This window comes from Tyto alba, unplaced genomic scaffold (genome assembly GCF_018691265.1).
Source record: "Tyto alba isolate M040663 unplaced genomic scaffold, T.alba_DEE_v4.0 Super-Scaffold_27, whole genome shotgun sequence".
Taxonomy (NCBI): domain Eukaryota; kingdom Metazoa; phylum Chordata; class Aves; order Strigiformes; family Tytonidae; genus Tyto; species Tyto alba.
The window spans coordinates 23,658,123-23,675,518 of NW_024881301.1; the positions used below are offsets into that span (position 1 = coordinate 23,658,123).

Here is a 17,396-nt window from a genome sequence, read left to right on the forward strand (position 1 = left end):
GGTCTTCAGACTCATTTAGCCAGACAGCAGCACACATTGTTCCAGCATCCACATCTGCTATAGAATACAACCACATGTGTGAGAGAGCACAGAAGCAGCAGCTGGCATTTGACATCCACCCCGTAAGGGCTACAAGCAGAACTGTCACAGAGGCTTCTCATGACAAAAGACAAGCCTCAGGGATCTTGAAAAGTGAACAAGGACTACCTGCTTACCTGCCCTAGAAATCACAAGTCTATTAAGATTAGATACCTGTCTTACTAAGCATTTTCTACAATTTCAAGCAGTTTTTTAGAAGTCTGGCTAATGTGCAGATTTTTAGAAATGGAAAGCCTTATCTTCCTATTCCGTTTCCATTTTGAAGAAAAATCCCACAAATAAGATTTGTAGAAACTCAACTTTAAAAGTTTTCAAAGGCCAAAAGAGATTAACCAAATGAAATGCAATTGCATTAACTATTAATGTGCTGGTTAACTGTAAGTACCCAAAATATTGAGAAAACTGTCTCTGCTTCATGCACATCTGAACCAGAAGTTTCTTCTACACATTGCTATTCAAAAGAGACAACCAACCCCTTCTTGCAGAAGTCATGCAGATCTCAATGCATCACTCAGGACCCTGAGTCACCATTTATGTAAAAGAACAGCTTCCAAGATGTGTTATGATCCTGCTACCCCCTATTTATATATTTTACTCATATTGCCTATGCACTGGTGTCTAGAAGGGCAGTACAAATATGCTACATGTCTAAGACTGATGAGTTCTGTTACACTTCTGGTAACAGTGTTGTAGTTGTATCTTTAGCTGAAGGATTTCTGAAAGCATCTTCTCATCGGTTTTGTACACATCTTTCACAAAAGCCTTCAGGGAAGAAAATGAAATAAACTACTTTAACAACCTGTAAGCTGGTTCACTTATCTGTGGGCAATTGCTAACATGCTTAGAGGAGCCTTGGGCAATCTTTCACATGTAGTGTCTAACAAGCTGATATGCCACCTCTGAAAAGGAAGAAGGAACAATCCAAGACCTGCAGTGACAAGTAAAAGCTGACAAGCAACACAAGAACAGCCCCACCAAACCAGATCACTGCTATACCTAACCAAGTATCTTATTTCCAATAGTACTCAAGCATGGTTGCCTAGAAAAGAGCATGAGAATGAAACAAGCAAATGAGACACTAGCTATACTGTAGTTGTAACCAGATTTTTGGTTAACTGTAAATCGTACATTTAATTTTAAGACAGTACAGCATTTAATTGTGTGCTACTCACAAGCAAAATAGCTTCAACAGGTAGAAAATATTATTTGGAAGGGGTGAGAACAGTCCTCTTCACCTCCTTCAGATCTAGGCTTCAAAACATACTCTTTGTAAAGTTTGCCAGGGAAGACAAGAATACACAACTTCAAATCCAAATATACATCTCAGATTATTAGTACCATGGCTGTGTACTTGTTACACATTCCTGGAATTGTTAAGAGATCAAAAGAAAGGATTCAACTCACTGCAAGACTGTACTACAGTAGTGAATACCCTTTCTTTGTGCTGAATGCATTCCTAGAAAACCAAGGGCCCTTTAAATGTCAAGATCCAAACTAAACACCAACAAGAAAATGATTATCAAAAATGTGATACAGATGACTTGTTCAATTGAGAAATAGGACTTTGATGACACCAATTTATTTCCTTCAGTGTGGGTTATTTTGGGTTTGGGGATTTGTGGGTTTTTTCAAAGTAATGAAAACTCTGGAAACTTCTGAAATATTTTTTTCAGTGGGATTGAATTATTTCCAACTTTTTCTTGCAAGTTCTTGTGAAAAGGAACTCCAGAGAAACAAACAAACAAAAATATTAAAAGATATGAACACAGCTGACTAGCTCTTGCAAGCTGTGAATTCATAGATATCATTTGGAGGTCTGAATTACTTCAACTGTGTTACTTAAGTAACACTGTTGTAGAGGAGAAATATGCTTACATTTTAATGTTCACTTTTCACAGACTCCTTACAATCAGGGATCCCCAGTGATCTGCAGATATGAAGCAGAAAAGTAGACAAAAACTGACCTGCACTCCCGTCATCCTCCTTTTTTTCCACACAGGGAAGAGAAGAATCACTGGAGAATGCTCACTGAGACCTGACCACTGATCAGAGCTACCTTGTTTACTTGTATTGTCACATGCCTTACGAGTCAGAGGACTGCCCTATCTTCCCACCAAAAAAGATGTCTTCAGAATTTCTATGGAAGTTAGTGATGATGATAAAGATCTTTACTTTCAGACAATTTCGGTTCGAGCTTCCTTTTCTTTTTGAAAAGATGTATGGAAGTTTACAGACTGAAACTTGCACCTTTGAGCAATTTGATATAAGTTGGCAAAAATCATTTTTCAAATTGAAAGTCCAGTTTAACCTCTTCTGATGGTATGATGCATGCATCAGCAAGTATACTGAACATCAGAAAATACACATTTACCTATCATAAAATGCATTCAAAAAAAAAAAAAAAGCTTTTACTTTTACTGCATGTTTCATTGTGAATTGGCTCTCTAACTCAACTGCTGTCTTTAAGTTTGCTGAAATGCACAACTACCTCAGTAGAAAAAGTAAACATAAGCTAATAGACCCAAAAATTGGTTTTAGGGGTCTACAAGCTAGTACATTTTCCTTCCCTCCTGTTGCCCTCCATTTCAGTAACTTCTTATCCAAATGGGTAGATTTCATAAACAAAGCTATTACCATTTTTCATTCTGCACCTAGAAATCCTGGGCATGAGCAAGCATAAGTAAACATAACCAACTCAGAGGTAAGTTCAGTGTTTAAAAGTATACTTTCAGATGTGGTCAAAACAGATGCAGACATGTTTTCAACACCAGAGAGAGGCAAGTCTCAGAAATATCTCAGTTTACTAACGTGATCAGGTAACCTCAAAACAAAAGACCAAATGGCAAATGATTATTGTGGCTTTCTTCCATAACTTGCCTTTGTTGATGTACCTAACCTACTGCTTGTGCAAACAATGCCCAAGCCAGCTCTGAGCTGCTTATTCAAAAAAAAAGCCACTGTTGTGGAACCAAAAATTCAGACATAAAGGATGTAACAGGGACAACACACTGACACCACCTGCAATTAAGAATTCTTTCTTTTCAAATCAGGATGGGCTCCTGAAGATGCAGAAAAAGTTGCATGCTGGTCCCATGAACAGGCAGCTTCACTGGCACGAATATCAGCCATTCAGTGCATCTTGCACTGTGTGCTGCAGACAGGAGGGTTCCTCCAGCCTTTTTCAGAGAAGGCTTCCTTACCAGCATTTTGACATACCACTTCAATTCAGAGCAACACCTAGTATTTCACCTTGAAAAGCACATACTTGCCCTAGGGATTATTAGCGAAGTGCAGCATGCACTGGAAAGGGCTATGCAAATCCAACTACTAACCACCTACATAAGTGTAAAACAAAACAAAAACTTCGTATCATCCAGGAACCATTACCTTATTTATGTTAAAGAGCCTGTATATTCTTCTGCTTGCTTCCTTGAAGAGCTCAAGGGCAACAAAAACTCATTCAGTTGAAAAAATTAAGAATATTTAAATGCAACATTAGGATACAGTACAGTATCTTTGATAATTAAAAGGGAACATTCCATACACTGGTCTAACTCCTACATTTTAAGCACTTGAAACTTTGGACAACATTACCTTTCTAAACAATTTTGACATCTGTGAATAAATACATTTAAAAAATAAAAATAAATAAATAACAAACAAAACCCAAAAAACACCACCCCAAAACCCATGTTTACAACATTATGTTACTACAACACAATTTTACTTTACTGTTATTTAAAAATACATGATTTGTGTGGTTATATTCATTCTACTTAACGGACAAAGTAAATACAAAAGTGTTTCTCTAAGAAAAAAGCAAGTGCATGATTTTTTATTTTTCCATATACATCTGAAAGAACCTTAGGATTTGCTCATACCTGTTTTCTGTAACTTGTGTTTAGAGGTTATCTTAACATTTGAGAATTCCTTCTATGGATAAAACTAAGAAATCATCCCATTCAGTATCTACAGTATATTAACAGTTACAATTTGGCACTAGAGTTTGTATCACTACTCATTTCCCCACTCGCTTTTAATAAGGCTAGCGATAGAATGCAATACAACTCAATGAATAAAATCTATAATTAAGACTCTATCTAGCAAGGGTTATGCTTTGTCAATGATTAATAAACAAAAAATAAATCCATGCAGAAAGCCATAGGCTCATAGTACCATACAGCAGTTTTACTAAACTGTAATCAGTTGTTTCCAATCACTAATTCATAATTCATCCTTTGGGGATTTCCCTACCTAATCTATCTAAAACCATCTGTTAACAATGCTGAATAGCAAGAAAGCTGCTCCAGTTCTTTTTGTGCAGGATCGCTGTGAGGCAGTTTTGATTTAGTACTCATTCTGCTGGAGAACTACAAAAATTTGTTTTAATCTACAGAAAAGTCATTAATCAGATCTCATAAATTTGAAAGATAAGATTCAATTGAAAAAGAGAAATTGATTTTCAGCTATGTCAGTAAGAAGCATCTTACTTCAGCTACTTAAAATGTTAGTCTGACTCATTTATCACATCAGACTAAGGTACTGAACATTGTAAAGCAGTAGCCAAGCTTAACCCAAAGCCAATTTCACCATCCAAGTGTTCACAGAAAAAAACTCCTGATACCACAGCTGTTTCATGGTAGTGCTGCTGCTCATGTGATAAAATATTCAAGTGTAAATTTTCTTGTAAAGCAGAATATCATTAGTGATATTAACATCATTAATTATTAATGTAACAAAATAATTTCATTTACCTATTTAGGATATTCTGTGGCACTCCTGTGCTCCCCAGCATACCTTAAAAACCACAACAGTAAATTACTACCTATTTGCCTTTCACTGTTTCCTAACAACCTAGCTTCAGTGACTGAACAGCTGTCAGCTAAAAACTAGCCTCAGTAAAGGAAAACCTGCAACCACATCAGTCCAGGAATACAACTGATACTGTGACTGAAGTAATCACATTATCTACAGCCAGATGACAAACTCATAAGATTAACTTTTCTGCAGAAATCAAAGAGAAAGAATCAGGCTCCTTAGAGGCACAGAATACCAAGCAGGCTGAGTAACAGCTGAGTTGCTGCAAGCTTCATTTTCCAGAAAAAGAATTTGTATCAAGTAGGAGATTCGTAATACAAACCACAAGCTCACAACTTAACCCACAATAACTATGGAACCAAAGGGAGGATGAGAGTCCATGAGTTAGTGACTAATTGAAACTAATGAAGTGCAACTCTGTACACACGCAGCATACCATATGCTTCCAGACTCCACAGCAGTTAACGCGTATGACTCTGCATCCATGGCACAGTTTCTCTGTGGTACAGGATGTAAACTAAAAAGACTTTAGCAGGAGGTACAAAGCAAGCCTCTACACTGTAATTCATAATTTTATTACTCAACAGTAGTGCCAAGTCTCAAGTCTAAAGTGAGTACCAAATTATTTCACAAAAAAGAAAGTCTTGGAAAAGGGGAGAAACAGTTTCTCACAGCTTGAAAGCTACCAGAATTTTTAAAGTACTGAAGGATAAACACTAGTACCCAAGAAGCATTTTAAGAGGAGTGCACTCAGATTTTTTTTCCTCAGAGGCACTAAAGAAAGCAGAGTTTAATACAAATATAGATTACCCTACTTTTTCTAAAAAGGAATTTTCCCATCCTCCAAAAAGAGCCATAAGGGGCAAAGTGCAAGCCCTGGAACCATACTGGAGCAAGAACAGCCAACAAGGTGAGAAACTTTTAGCCCCTCAGAGGTGGGAAAGGGAAAGACCTAGAAGTACCAAAAAATGCCTAGTGAAACAAGGCACCCACGGGACTTGCTGGAACAAATCTCTCAGTGCATCTGCTGCATGGAAAATGCAAATAAATTGAAATAGATGAGATCTTGAAATGAATGCTGAAGTTCAGGAAGGGAATGAGACTACATATATTCCTTAATTTTATGAATATTGTCCATCAAGTATGTGAGCCACCTCTATTCAATCTCTAAATGAGAAAGACAGAATGCATTTGACTCGTAACAAGTTCAAAAGTAAGTACGTAATGTGCTTGTACTGCAATACAGCACTCTGACTACAGACATTCAAACATCAGCTTATACACAAGACTGACGCACAATATGGAGCAAAAACAGGGAAAACATGGTGAGTTTGCCTCTCCACCCCCACCCAGTTTTTGTAGACTTCCAATAATAAAAAGCTAGTGATATAAAGTCTAACAGTGCTTTTAATATAGGACTCTCTGTTTTAAAGCTGTTAGCAAAAAAAAATCATTAAGACAAATCCATGACTGAATAATTCCCAAGGTTACTAGCTTTGTAGTTATTAAGTTTAGAAGAAATGAACACTCATTGAAAGGTACCGCGTATGTATGTCACTTGTCTTCTATAAACCTCTTACATAGGTTTTGGCACCACACATGTGTACATCCTCCCAAAAACAAGCCTTATGGAGCTCCTTCGCTACATTCGGAGGAAACATCCTTCAGCAAGAAGACATACTGAGGTCCACATCTGCAAGTATATTGAAGAACTGAATGCAAGTTGCTGTTTGGAGTTCCACTGCTACTGGGTACAACACGAGTAATCTATTAGTTTCCAGTCACCTGAGGACTTTCAAGCCAACAAGATCACGAAACAGTTTCCCCAAAGATGCAGACAGCCTACAAACAAAATTTAAAGACCAGTCACGGAACAGCAGCGTACTGAACTCCACATCTACAGTTTTACACTTCTCTTAAATCTCTCTCTTTAATACAACACGTTTGTTCAGTTCCATGGAGAATAACATCAGTTCCGCTAAACATACAGTAGCTTACCAGCTATTACAGTCCATTTCTTCAGGAGTTATAACCCTGATACACTCCATTACTTCCTTAACACAGTTTTGCCCCATCCCTTTGACAGAAAATAAGAACAGAGCAGAGCAGCCATTCATACTTGTACTCAACTACAAAAGAAAGTAAAGCAATCCCTACTCTAGAATGCATCTATGTGATGTACATGGAGAATCTGTATGGAGTCAAAGCCACTGCAGAAGAGGCTACGACAATAGTAGATAAAATGAACTGGAACAACTTGCCAATATTAGATGTTATTCACTAAGATTTCAAGGGGCTCAAAAATGCAACAGATTGTATCAACTTTCTCATGCAATCTCCTGCTTAAAACTAGAATGACAGTTGAGGTATGGAGGTTGCCTGACACTTGCAGATGGTAAATCCATATAAAAAATTAGGAAAAACTTAAGTAGTGGACACCGAAATTAGTATGACATACTGGCAAAGATGCAACACGGTGTTTGTTAAAGGAATTTCTGCCTCTCAAAATAACCAGATTTCTCTGTAGAGATCACCAATTACAGGGATAAAGAGGCATGCTGCTGAAAGAAAACTAGGAAACAAAGACCACAGCAACAGTTTAAAAGGACACCAAGCAGGTGTCTGAAAAAAATGAAAGAAGGCCCTTTGTATGAATATTTAACTCATTAAGAGACAGAATGATGAGAAGGAAGATGAAGGAAGGCAGCAAGTAAATGATTGCTTACTTTAATAGAGGGAGATGACCAATGGAGTTTCATAGAAACCTGTGCTGGTACATGGATTATTCGATATAAAGAGGGAGGAGAGATAAGCAGGTAATAAAATGATGAGAATTTGCTGGTGATCCTAAGTTATTCAGGACAGTAAAGGTAAGATCTGACTATAGAATTGCAGAAACACCTTGCAACACTGACCAGAGAAGAAAACATCAGACAAAAAAAAATCACTGCAGATTAAAGTGATACTGACAGCAAAGTACCATCCTAGCTTCCTACATGAAAGCTAGGTCCTAGCTGACCATTACTCCTCAGCAGAAAGATCTTTTCATTACAATACATACCTCCATGAAAAAAATCAGACCTGTTTATGATGGAAGGGACTTCCAGGGTTATCTGGTCCAGCTCCCTACTCAAACAAAGCACAGTTAGAATGTGTTGCTCAGGGCCTCATCCAATTAGTTCTGCACATCTCCAGAGTTGCAAGCTCTGTAGGTGCTCTGCACACCTCATCCAGTGTCTGACCACCCTTACATTAGAAAATGCCTTTACTTATATCTCATCAGACTTTCCATGTTCCAACTTCTGTCCACTGCTTCTTATCCTATCATCATACACGTCTGAGATCAGTCTGTCTCTGTCTTCTCCATACCTGACCATTAGGTGGGTAGTCATAGACCGCAGTAACTTCTGCCATTAGCCAGATGAAAAAACAGTGCAGATTAAAGTGATACAGATGGAAAAGTATCATCCTAGGTTCCTGAAAGCTAGGTCCTAGATGATCATTATGCCTCTCTTCCTGAGGTGGAACAAACCCACTTCCTTATGTCACATGCTCCATTATGTCAATGTTTTCCCTGGTACCTGTGAGCCCAGAACTGGATGTGGTACTCCAGGTGCTGTCTCACAAGTGCCAAACAGAAGGGAAGAATCATTTCTGCAACCTGCTGGTCACTCCCCTACTAAAAATCCAGCGTGCAGCTGGCCGTCACTGCTGACTCCTGTTCAACTTTTTGTCCACCAGGACCCCCACTGTCTTTCTTTGCAAAGATTTTCTCCAGGCAGCCGATTCCTGCCTGTACTGTTTGCGTGGTGTCACCCTAGCCCAGATGCAGGATTTGGTATTCTTGCCTTTGCTGAACTTCACAAACTTCCTGTCACATCATCTTTCCAGCTTGTCCATTTGTCTAGCAGCCCTGTCCTCCAGTGTATCAGGCACTCCCCAACGCACTGTAGGAAAGTTTACAGGCCTGTTGAATGTGCTGGTCTATCATCCCAACATTCAGATCATTAATAAAGAGGAATTTGAGAAGTCATGGCAGTCTGGTGAAGTTCTCACTGACCGAAAAAGGCAAAATAAACCCCTATTTTTAAAAAGGTAACAAGAAGACCCAGGGAACTATAGGCCAGTCAGTCTCACCTCTGTGCCTAGCAAGATCAAGGAGCAGATTCTCCTGGAAACTGTGTTAGGGCACATGGAAATTAAGGAGGTGATTGGTGACGGCCAACATGGCTTCACTGAGAGCAAACTGTGCCTGACAAATTTGGTGGCCTTCTACAACGGGATTACAACGTTGGTGGATATGGGAAGAACAACTGATGCCATCTACCTGGACTTCTGCAAAGCATCTGACACTGTCCCGCACAATATCTTTGTCCCTAGATTGCAGAGACATGGATTTGATGGATGGACCACTCAGTGGATAAGGAACTGGCTAGATGGCTGCTCTCAAAGAGTTGCAGTCAATGGCTCGATGCCCAAGTGGCATTCCTCAGGAGTCACTATTGAGACTGGTGCTGTTTAACATCTTTGTTGGCGACATGGACAGTGGGACCGAGTGCACCCTCAGCAAGTTTGCCAACGACACCAAGCTGTGTGGTGCGGTTGACACACTGGAGGGCAGGGATGGCATCCAGAGGGACCTCAACAGGTGTGAGAGGTGGGCCTGAGCAAACCTCATGAAGTTCAACAAGGCCAAGCAGAAGGTCCTGCACATGGGTCAGGGCAATCCCAAGTAGAGATACAGGCTAGGCAACGAGTGGATTGAGAGCAGCCCTGTGGAGAAGGACATCAGGGTATTAGTGGATGGAAAACTGACTACAAGCCAGCAATGTGCACTCGCAGCCCAGAAAGACAACTGCATCCTGGGCTGCACCAAGAGCAGTGTGGCCAGCATGTTGAGGGAGGGGATTCTCCCCCTCCACTCTGCGCTCATGAGACCCCACCTGGAGTCCTGTGTCCAGCTCTGGGGCCCTCAATGTAATAAGGACATGGACCTGCTTGAGCAGGTCCAGAGGAGGCCACAAAGATGATCGGAGGGCTGGAGCATATCTTCTATGAGGACAGGCTGAGAGAGTTGGTGTTGTTCAGCCTAGAGAAGGCCCAGGGGAGACCTTCCAGCGATCTTCCAGTACTTAATGGGGGCCTACAGGAAAGATGGGGAGGGACTCTATTGAATAGTGTAGTGATAGGGTGAGGCGTAACAGTTTTAAACTGAAATAAGGTAGATTCACATTAGATACAAGGAAGAAATTCTTTATTGTGAGGGTGGTGAGACCCTGGAACAGGTTGCACAGAGAAGCTGTAGATGCCCCTTCCCTGGAAGTGTTCAAGGCCAGGTTGGACGGGGCTTTGAGCAACTTGATCTAATGGAAGGTGTCCTGGCCTGTGGCAGGGGGGTTGGGACTAGGTGATCTTTAAAGGCCCCTTCCAACCCAAACCATTTTATGATTCTATGATCATACAATTCTATGATAGAATTGTAGAAAACCAGGTTGGAAGGGACGTCAAGGTTCATCTGGTCCAACATTTCTGGCAAAAGCGTGGTCTACACAAGATGGCCCAGCACCCTGTCCAGCTGAATCTTAAGTGTCCAATGGTGGGGAATCCACCAATTCCCTGGGGAGATTATTCCAATGTCTGATTGTTTTCATTGTGAAAAATTTTTCTCTTGAGTCCAGTTGGAACCTGAACCCATTACCCCTCATCTCTTCCATGTGCCTCCTTGTAAAAAGGGACACTCCACTGTAGCCACCCTTTAAATACTGGATCATGGTGATAAGGTTTCCCCCTAAACCTTCTCTTCTCAAGGCTGAACAAACCCAATTTTCTCAGCCTTTCCTCACCTGGCAGGCTTCCCAGTCCCTTGATCATCTTTGGGGCCCTTCTCTGGACACTCTCCAGCCTGTCCACATATTTTTTGTATAGCGAGGACCAAAACTGAACACAGTATTACAGGTGTGGTCCAATAGGCACTGAGTAGAGTGGGATAATGACTTTATCTCTGCTGGTGATGCCCACATTGATGCAGCCCAGCACCTTTGCCAGCTTTCTTTGCTGCAGCAGCACACTGTTCACTCATATTGGGCTTGTCAAACAACACTGGCCCCTGTATCAGTCCCTAAGGGATGCCACTGGTAATTGACACCACCACCCCCCTCCCACCCCCCCCGCCCAAAAAAAAGTCACTGATTATATACTAACCTCTAGCTTGATTCATTATAGCTATTCTAAAGTCATGCCTTCAGTCTGAAAACTGCACCAGTGAGCTTTTCACATAAACAGGAAAACATCAGCTGTTGGTTCTTCTTTGGGCTCTAATATGTAACTCCAGAAACTTCTGGAAAAACAGAATACTGGCAAAACATTATGTAATGTTATATAACTATGTAACGTTTACTGAAATGGCAATTATCTTAGCTAGCTTCAGAGAAAGCGAGGAAACAATACCATAGTAAAGAGCAGGTTTGTTTTATCCACCTCAAAGCATGTACCACTGTTAACTTATGCAGAATCTAAGACTGACAATAACAAAATTGAGAAACATCGGTATCATGGGTTTTTTGTAGTTATTCAAGCTTTTATATTGACTATATAGGTCAAGCCAATTCCAAAACCTCTGACAAGATCTCCTGTAACAAGAAAGTTGGACAAACATGTTCAGTAACATACGGGCACACAATCATTCTCCAAAGTGCCAATGACAAAGAGAAAATGGGCTTTCTGAAGGTTGAGCAGCTAGCTGTAATCGCACAGGCCTACACTCAGAATGTTAGAGAATAGGTCCCCTTCAGCTATGGAAACTGACTTTCTTCTTTCTGGAACATACGCAGACAGAGCTCTAAGTTCCCTCTCAGTGAACTTTTCCCAAGTACCTGACTGTGAAGGTTGACAAAAACCTATTCTGCAGTTTCTCGGAGTGCTTCCTTAGAACAGATACAGACTCCTACAGCTGCGAAGATACCCAACCACTGCTGGACTAGCAAACAGGTACATAGTGGCAGCTGAGGAAGTCGCTGGTGGAGCCACATCCTGGGAAGTGCTTTTTCCCCATCTTTGCCTTTCCTCAACTGTTTAAATGACTTGTTATTAAATGAGTCAGCACTGACCTCTTTAAACACCCTTCCTGACTTGTGCTGCCAAAACTTTCCATAAAAAAATAAAACCCAACATAATTAGACTGGAAATGGGTAGCAGCAGTGAAGGAGATGTCTAGATTTTAAAGAATGCTGTGCTATTTATATGTGGAACACTGAGCTGAAAACACCTATCCAGAAGAGAATCCCATGCATTCTAAAGAAAATTGTGAGGTTTGACTCTAAAATCAATATTTTCTGAACTGTATGTCACATGGCTTCACAATACTGTAGAATGATTCTCTTCACAGTACAGATATGTAGATAGTGAAAAAGAAGTGTTAGCAAATACGCTTAATATGGCGTCTTAAATCTGCTGTCTTCTTTTGTCATTTGTGGCACTGTTAGAAAAGGGCCACATCAAGGTCCAAACACATCTAAAGAAAATGAAGACCTAGTTTAACTCTGTAAATAGAAAGTTTTAAAAACAAATTTATTAATAAACATTTCCAGTAATGACTCTAAGGGTAATTTCTCCTGTCAGGAAAACAGGAATCTTACACCACTGCTGGCAGCAAATATACTCTGGTACTATAAAGTCTATAAGAAAAATCAAGCTGCAAAGTACAACTAAAACAAACCAAACAAAAATAACCCTCACATTTGCTAAGCAAGAGCAAGCAGTCAAACACACACTTACAGTGTTACACATCAATTAGGACAATGCACTATACAGTACATGAATTTTAAAAAGAATCAATGCAGCCTTTTTTTTTTTTTCTCAAAGAAAATAGATTTAGCTCCACAAGAGAGATTGAAAGTGAGTTTCTCAGACAGAGTGCCTTTTGTTTCCTCTTTGCTTAAAATAAGTAGTGAAAAGCAGTAGCAACCTTCTGACTATTTTTTTTTTCAGTAGTATACAAGTATCACATAGCGCTTCTCAGCTTCTAACAAAAGGGTAAACTGTGAAGTTAACTTCACGGAAAGAACCAACCCCTTTGCAAGTGTATTTTGTATTAGCAGAAAAACAAAGTCCGGAGCATTACTGCTGATACATTGCTTATGCAGAATGTAAAAACAAATTCTGAGATTAAGTACTTTGTAAACACCCTTTCTGCATAAATACCCAAACAAAGCCAGCCAGTGAGACCTCTACTGAACAATCTAGATTAAACAGTACAGACAGAACTGATAAACCAGTACAGTAAGCGGGGCATTTTGTCAGGCAAGCATAGGGAGCTACTGCTGATTCCATCAGCAACTTCAGCCTGAATCTGAAGGGAGCTCAGCGCTCACTCTTCAAGGGAACAAGCTTATCTGAAGTCTGGAGCGCTTTACCAGAAAAACAGTAAGCTCCGAGTGTTCACAAATGCTCAGACACCTTACACTGTATACAAGGGAAGTGAAAGATGCTTAGCACTTCTGAAAGACACAGTCATAGGTTTTGTGGTCAATGAAAAAAATCATTCATGACATATTACACGTGCAACGAATCCACAGAGGAACAGGACTACTGTTCTTAAAAGAGTATTCCAGAGGAATAAGAATGTGCACATCTTCACAGAAATCTGTTAAAAGTAAGAATTTAACATATGCAACTAAATTTAGCCTTTGCAATTGGAAGTTTCTGTTTGTTCTTAAGCTTCCTAAAAGCAGTCTCCTTATTTTACCTCTCAGTTGTTTCAGGAGTAGAAAATTCACTGAACTTTCATTTTACTTTGCCTCGGAACAAGTGGTTTAATGCCTCTGAGGGGCTACTTCGAACTGATTGTGATTTCTTCAAACAGAGAAAGACAAATTACCATAAATCCAGAAACACAATTACCCATCACAAACCCTTCCTGCTGCCCAGCTGTACAAATGCAAAACAAGGCTCACAACAGTTCGTTTCCAGATGGGCAATGTTGGTATAAACAGAACTTGACCTCACCAAGTCTAGCTGTTTTTGTATAGCTGTTACACGTTGTTTAAAGATTTTGTACAGATAGGTTTTGACTTGCTCAACTTTAAAAGAATCAGCGCTCAAAGTACAAAAACGTTATACAGCAAACGCTGTGCTGGTTTCATACGTTATTTTTCAAGAAATAAAAAAATATATTTGGTATGTCAAATTCCAATTTTGTAACTAAAAAAAGAAAAAAAGAACAAAAAACCCACCAACACCTAAGTCACTGGCATGTAATTACTTAGCAGAGTACTTGAAAGCCAGATTGTGCTTTTTTTAAGCTCATTTAGCACTGTGTGGGGCACGTTAAGAGGTCACCCAGACACAGCTAGCCTATCCTTTCACCTCTCCGAACTCGGGTGCTGCCCTGGGGTGCGAGGAGAGCTCCAATCAACGCAACGCTCAGGCCAGACCGCGAAAACACAAAGCTCCGCCAACCCCCTGGAAGCCGACCAGCACCAAGCTGCGAGGAAAGGGGGAACGCTCCCATGCGGAAAAACCATCGGGCGAGCGGCGGCCGGGGGCGGCCGGGGGCGGCCGGGGGCGGCCGTTCCCCTCGCCCCGCGGCCGCGGCCCCCCGGCACCGCAGCGCCTTCGCGCCGCGGGCGTTACGCAACGGCACCGCGACCTTGCGGGGAAACTTCGGAGCTTTCCTCGGGGAGGGGACGGGCGAGCAGCATCCCCCCCCCCCCCTCCCGCCTCCCCCGCCGGGACCCCCGCGGCCGGGAGGCGGGGGGAGGGATCGCGGCTGGGAGCAGCCGCCCCCGCCCGAGCGGCCGGAGGGAGCGGGGGGCTACGGAGCGCCGCGAAACGAGCGCGCGAACTTCGGCGGCGGCCGAGCTCCGTCCCGAGTGGGAAGGCGTGTGGGGTGGGGGGGGGGGGGGGGGGAGGCCTGGGGGTCGTGAGGGAGGGGGGCGAGGGGGTGCCGGGCTCGCGCGGCGGCATTTCTACCTGCGACACCAGCGGCACCAGCGTCTGCTCCACGGAGCGCGTGCGGATCTCCAGCCCGGCGTCCGCGCCCAGCCCCGACGAGGACGAGGAGGAGACCCCGCTGCTGCTGCACGGGGACGTGGCCATGGCGGGGGAGCCGCCCGCCACCCCGGCTCCCTCCCGGCCAAACTCCGCCGCTCTCACCGCCCGCTCCGCTCCCGCTCCCGCCCCCGCCCCTCCCCCGCCCACCGGGGCAGCACCGCCGCCGGGGCGCCGGGCGATGCCGCGCGCGCGCGCGCGCGCTCAGCCCCCCTCGCGGCCCCTTCCACGCCCCCCGGGACGGGATTTAAAGGGACAGCGCCCGTTTTCCCCGCTCCGTTGTGCACGTGAAGCTCCCACCCCCCGCAGACGGTGGCGGGGGGGAAAAGCGGGACCGGTCCCCACCGACACCACCGCGCCCCCGCCCCACGGGAGTTTCTCCGTTGCTCTCGCCCAAGGCAGGCGGGGGGGGCGGGCGGGGGGTCCCTGCCCGGGCGGGGAAGCCGGGCCGGGCGGTGGCGGGGGGGTGCGGGTGGCCCCCGAGGAAACGGGAGTACGCGCCGGGAACCGGCCCCGTGGAGTGGAGCGGCACCGGCCGGCGCGACCCCGGGGAAGGGCGGTTCCCGTCGGGAAGTCGGGGGCGCCGGTGCCATGGGGGGTGGGGGGGTGTGGCGGGGGGGGGTGTGTGTGTCAGCCGGGGGGCTGCGCTCCCCGTGAGGGGTGTCGGAATCAGGACTCGGTACTTCATCGAACCCGGGGGGGGGGGGGGGTGGCGGTGAGCTGTCGTAACTCCACCGGGTCTCCCGAGCAGCCTCCCGGCGCAGGGAGAGCAGCCGCGGCCGGTAAGCTGTGCCGGCTGCTCCCGGGCAGCGGCTGCCGTGCCAAGCCGGGGTTTGCCCGGGGCTGAGGCTGCAGCGCGACATCGGTGACAGATCTAGCGAGGAGGCGGCACAAGTAGTTTCAAAGGAAAGAAAACAAACAAACAAACAAAAGTTTTGCTTTTTTTTTTTTTTTTTTTTTTCTTTCTTTTGCTTTCGGGATGGGCTAAACTCGCCTTCCCGCGTTAGTTTGCAACCTGTATTCAAGAGGTATCGATGCGTGAATGCTTACTCGGCTCTGCGTGTTGGCTACGGCCGGTTCTTCTGCAGGCTTGTCTGTGCGAAGCTGTGGAAGCAGGAGGGCTGCGATCCAAAGCGCCGAGGTGCGAAGCAGCTCCAGCCCAGAGCTGGGGTAACGGGGGGGCAGCGCTGGCGCCCCTCACCTGGGCTCTGCTCGGGGCTAGCAAACCGCTCTGACAACGGCTTCATTCCCTGGTCACAACTGCTGGTTTGTGTTTGACTGCTCAGCTCTCGGACAACACAACTCTGGAAACGTGTCTTTGGGTTTGGTTTTTTGTGTGGTTTTGTTTTTTTTTTTTTTTTTTTTTTTTTTTTTTTTTCACATTGCTAGATCAAGGACTTTGTGTCGTTTTCTGTCTTTGGAGAGATTTCTGACCTCTTTTGCACAAACCATCTTTTGAGTAATTTTGAAACGTAGGCATAAGATAAAGGACAACATTTGTTGTCCTTTGGAGTCCTGTGGAGCTACCAGTATTTATTAAAAAAGAAAATTGCCAGAACTGCGAGCAGTACCCTAGATAACAATATGACCCTGGTCCTAGCTCTTCAGGAAATTGGTTTCCAACATAGTCTCATATTTTCTAAAATGACATCTTATATAACATAAAGTGTTACACGAGAGAACTGAAGGCTTAAATCTGCCATAGTGCAAAAACATCTCAACGGTGGTGTAGACTTCAAATAAATGCTAGTCATGCTTGATCAAAGTGGTTTAGAGCACGTGAGATTTCTTGGGGGTTTTCTCCTAAAATTTTCACTTTCTTACAACATCTGTCCTTCTCTTTCAGGTCATTTCTTTTCCCTTTACTTCTCAATGCCCTGATTCTAAGCCTGTGGCAACTCCTGTTGTTTTCTTTCATATTTTGGTAGAGCAACGAGGTCAGGTGTGGTTGCAGCCTTCCCAGGACTGTACGCTGGTACAGGAGACTTCTGGATCATATGAGCTGAAGCACACACCCGGGCAAAGTGTTGGTAGTACCAGAGAGAGAGAAGTGCATTCCTTTGCCCTCTTTCCCCTGCCCCTTTCTACTCAGTTGTTTCTTTCTTCAGAATTGTTAATTCCCACCCCTTGACGATTTTATGGACATTATCATAAATTAAGTCATCAATTTATACAGATATGAATCTACGATTCACATCAGAAATTAACTAGAAGCATATGCACACGTGGTTTATAATTTGATGTGGACAGCCAAGTCTGTGTCACTTAATCTCAAAGACAGCTGCCTGCCTTCTTCAATGCAATGATGGATCAGACTTCTCAGGGATGATGTTTTCAAAATCAAAGCAGAGTTAGTAGCAGAGATTAATGATGAAATTTAAAGATTTTTTAACTTCACACTAAAAAAGAAAACAAGTTTGGTATAAAAGATG

General features: G+C 43.4%; 1 protein-coding gene across 1 annotated transcript in view; it reads right to left on the minus strand.

Moving 5' to 3' along the window:
• Positions 1-15,076, minus strand: part of CTNNAL1 (catenin alpha like 1) — a 58,714-nt gene extending 43,638 nt beyond the window's left edge. Inside the window, exon 1 of the mRNA XM_033004309.2 lies at positions 14,887-15,076. Coding sequence (XP_032860200.2) covers positions 14,887-15,012 — 126 coding nt within the window. The 5' untranslated portion in view covers positions 15,013-15,076. The remainder of the gene's footprint in view (positions 1-14,886) is intronic.
• Positions 15,077-17,396: the final 2,320 nt, after the last annotated feature.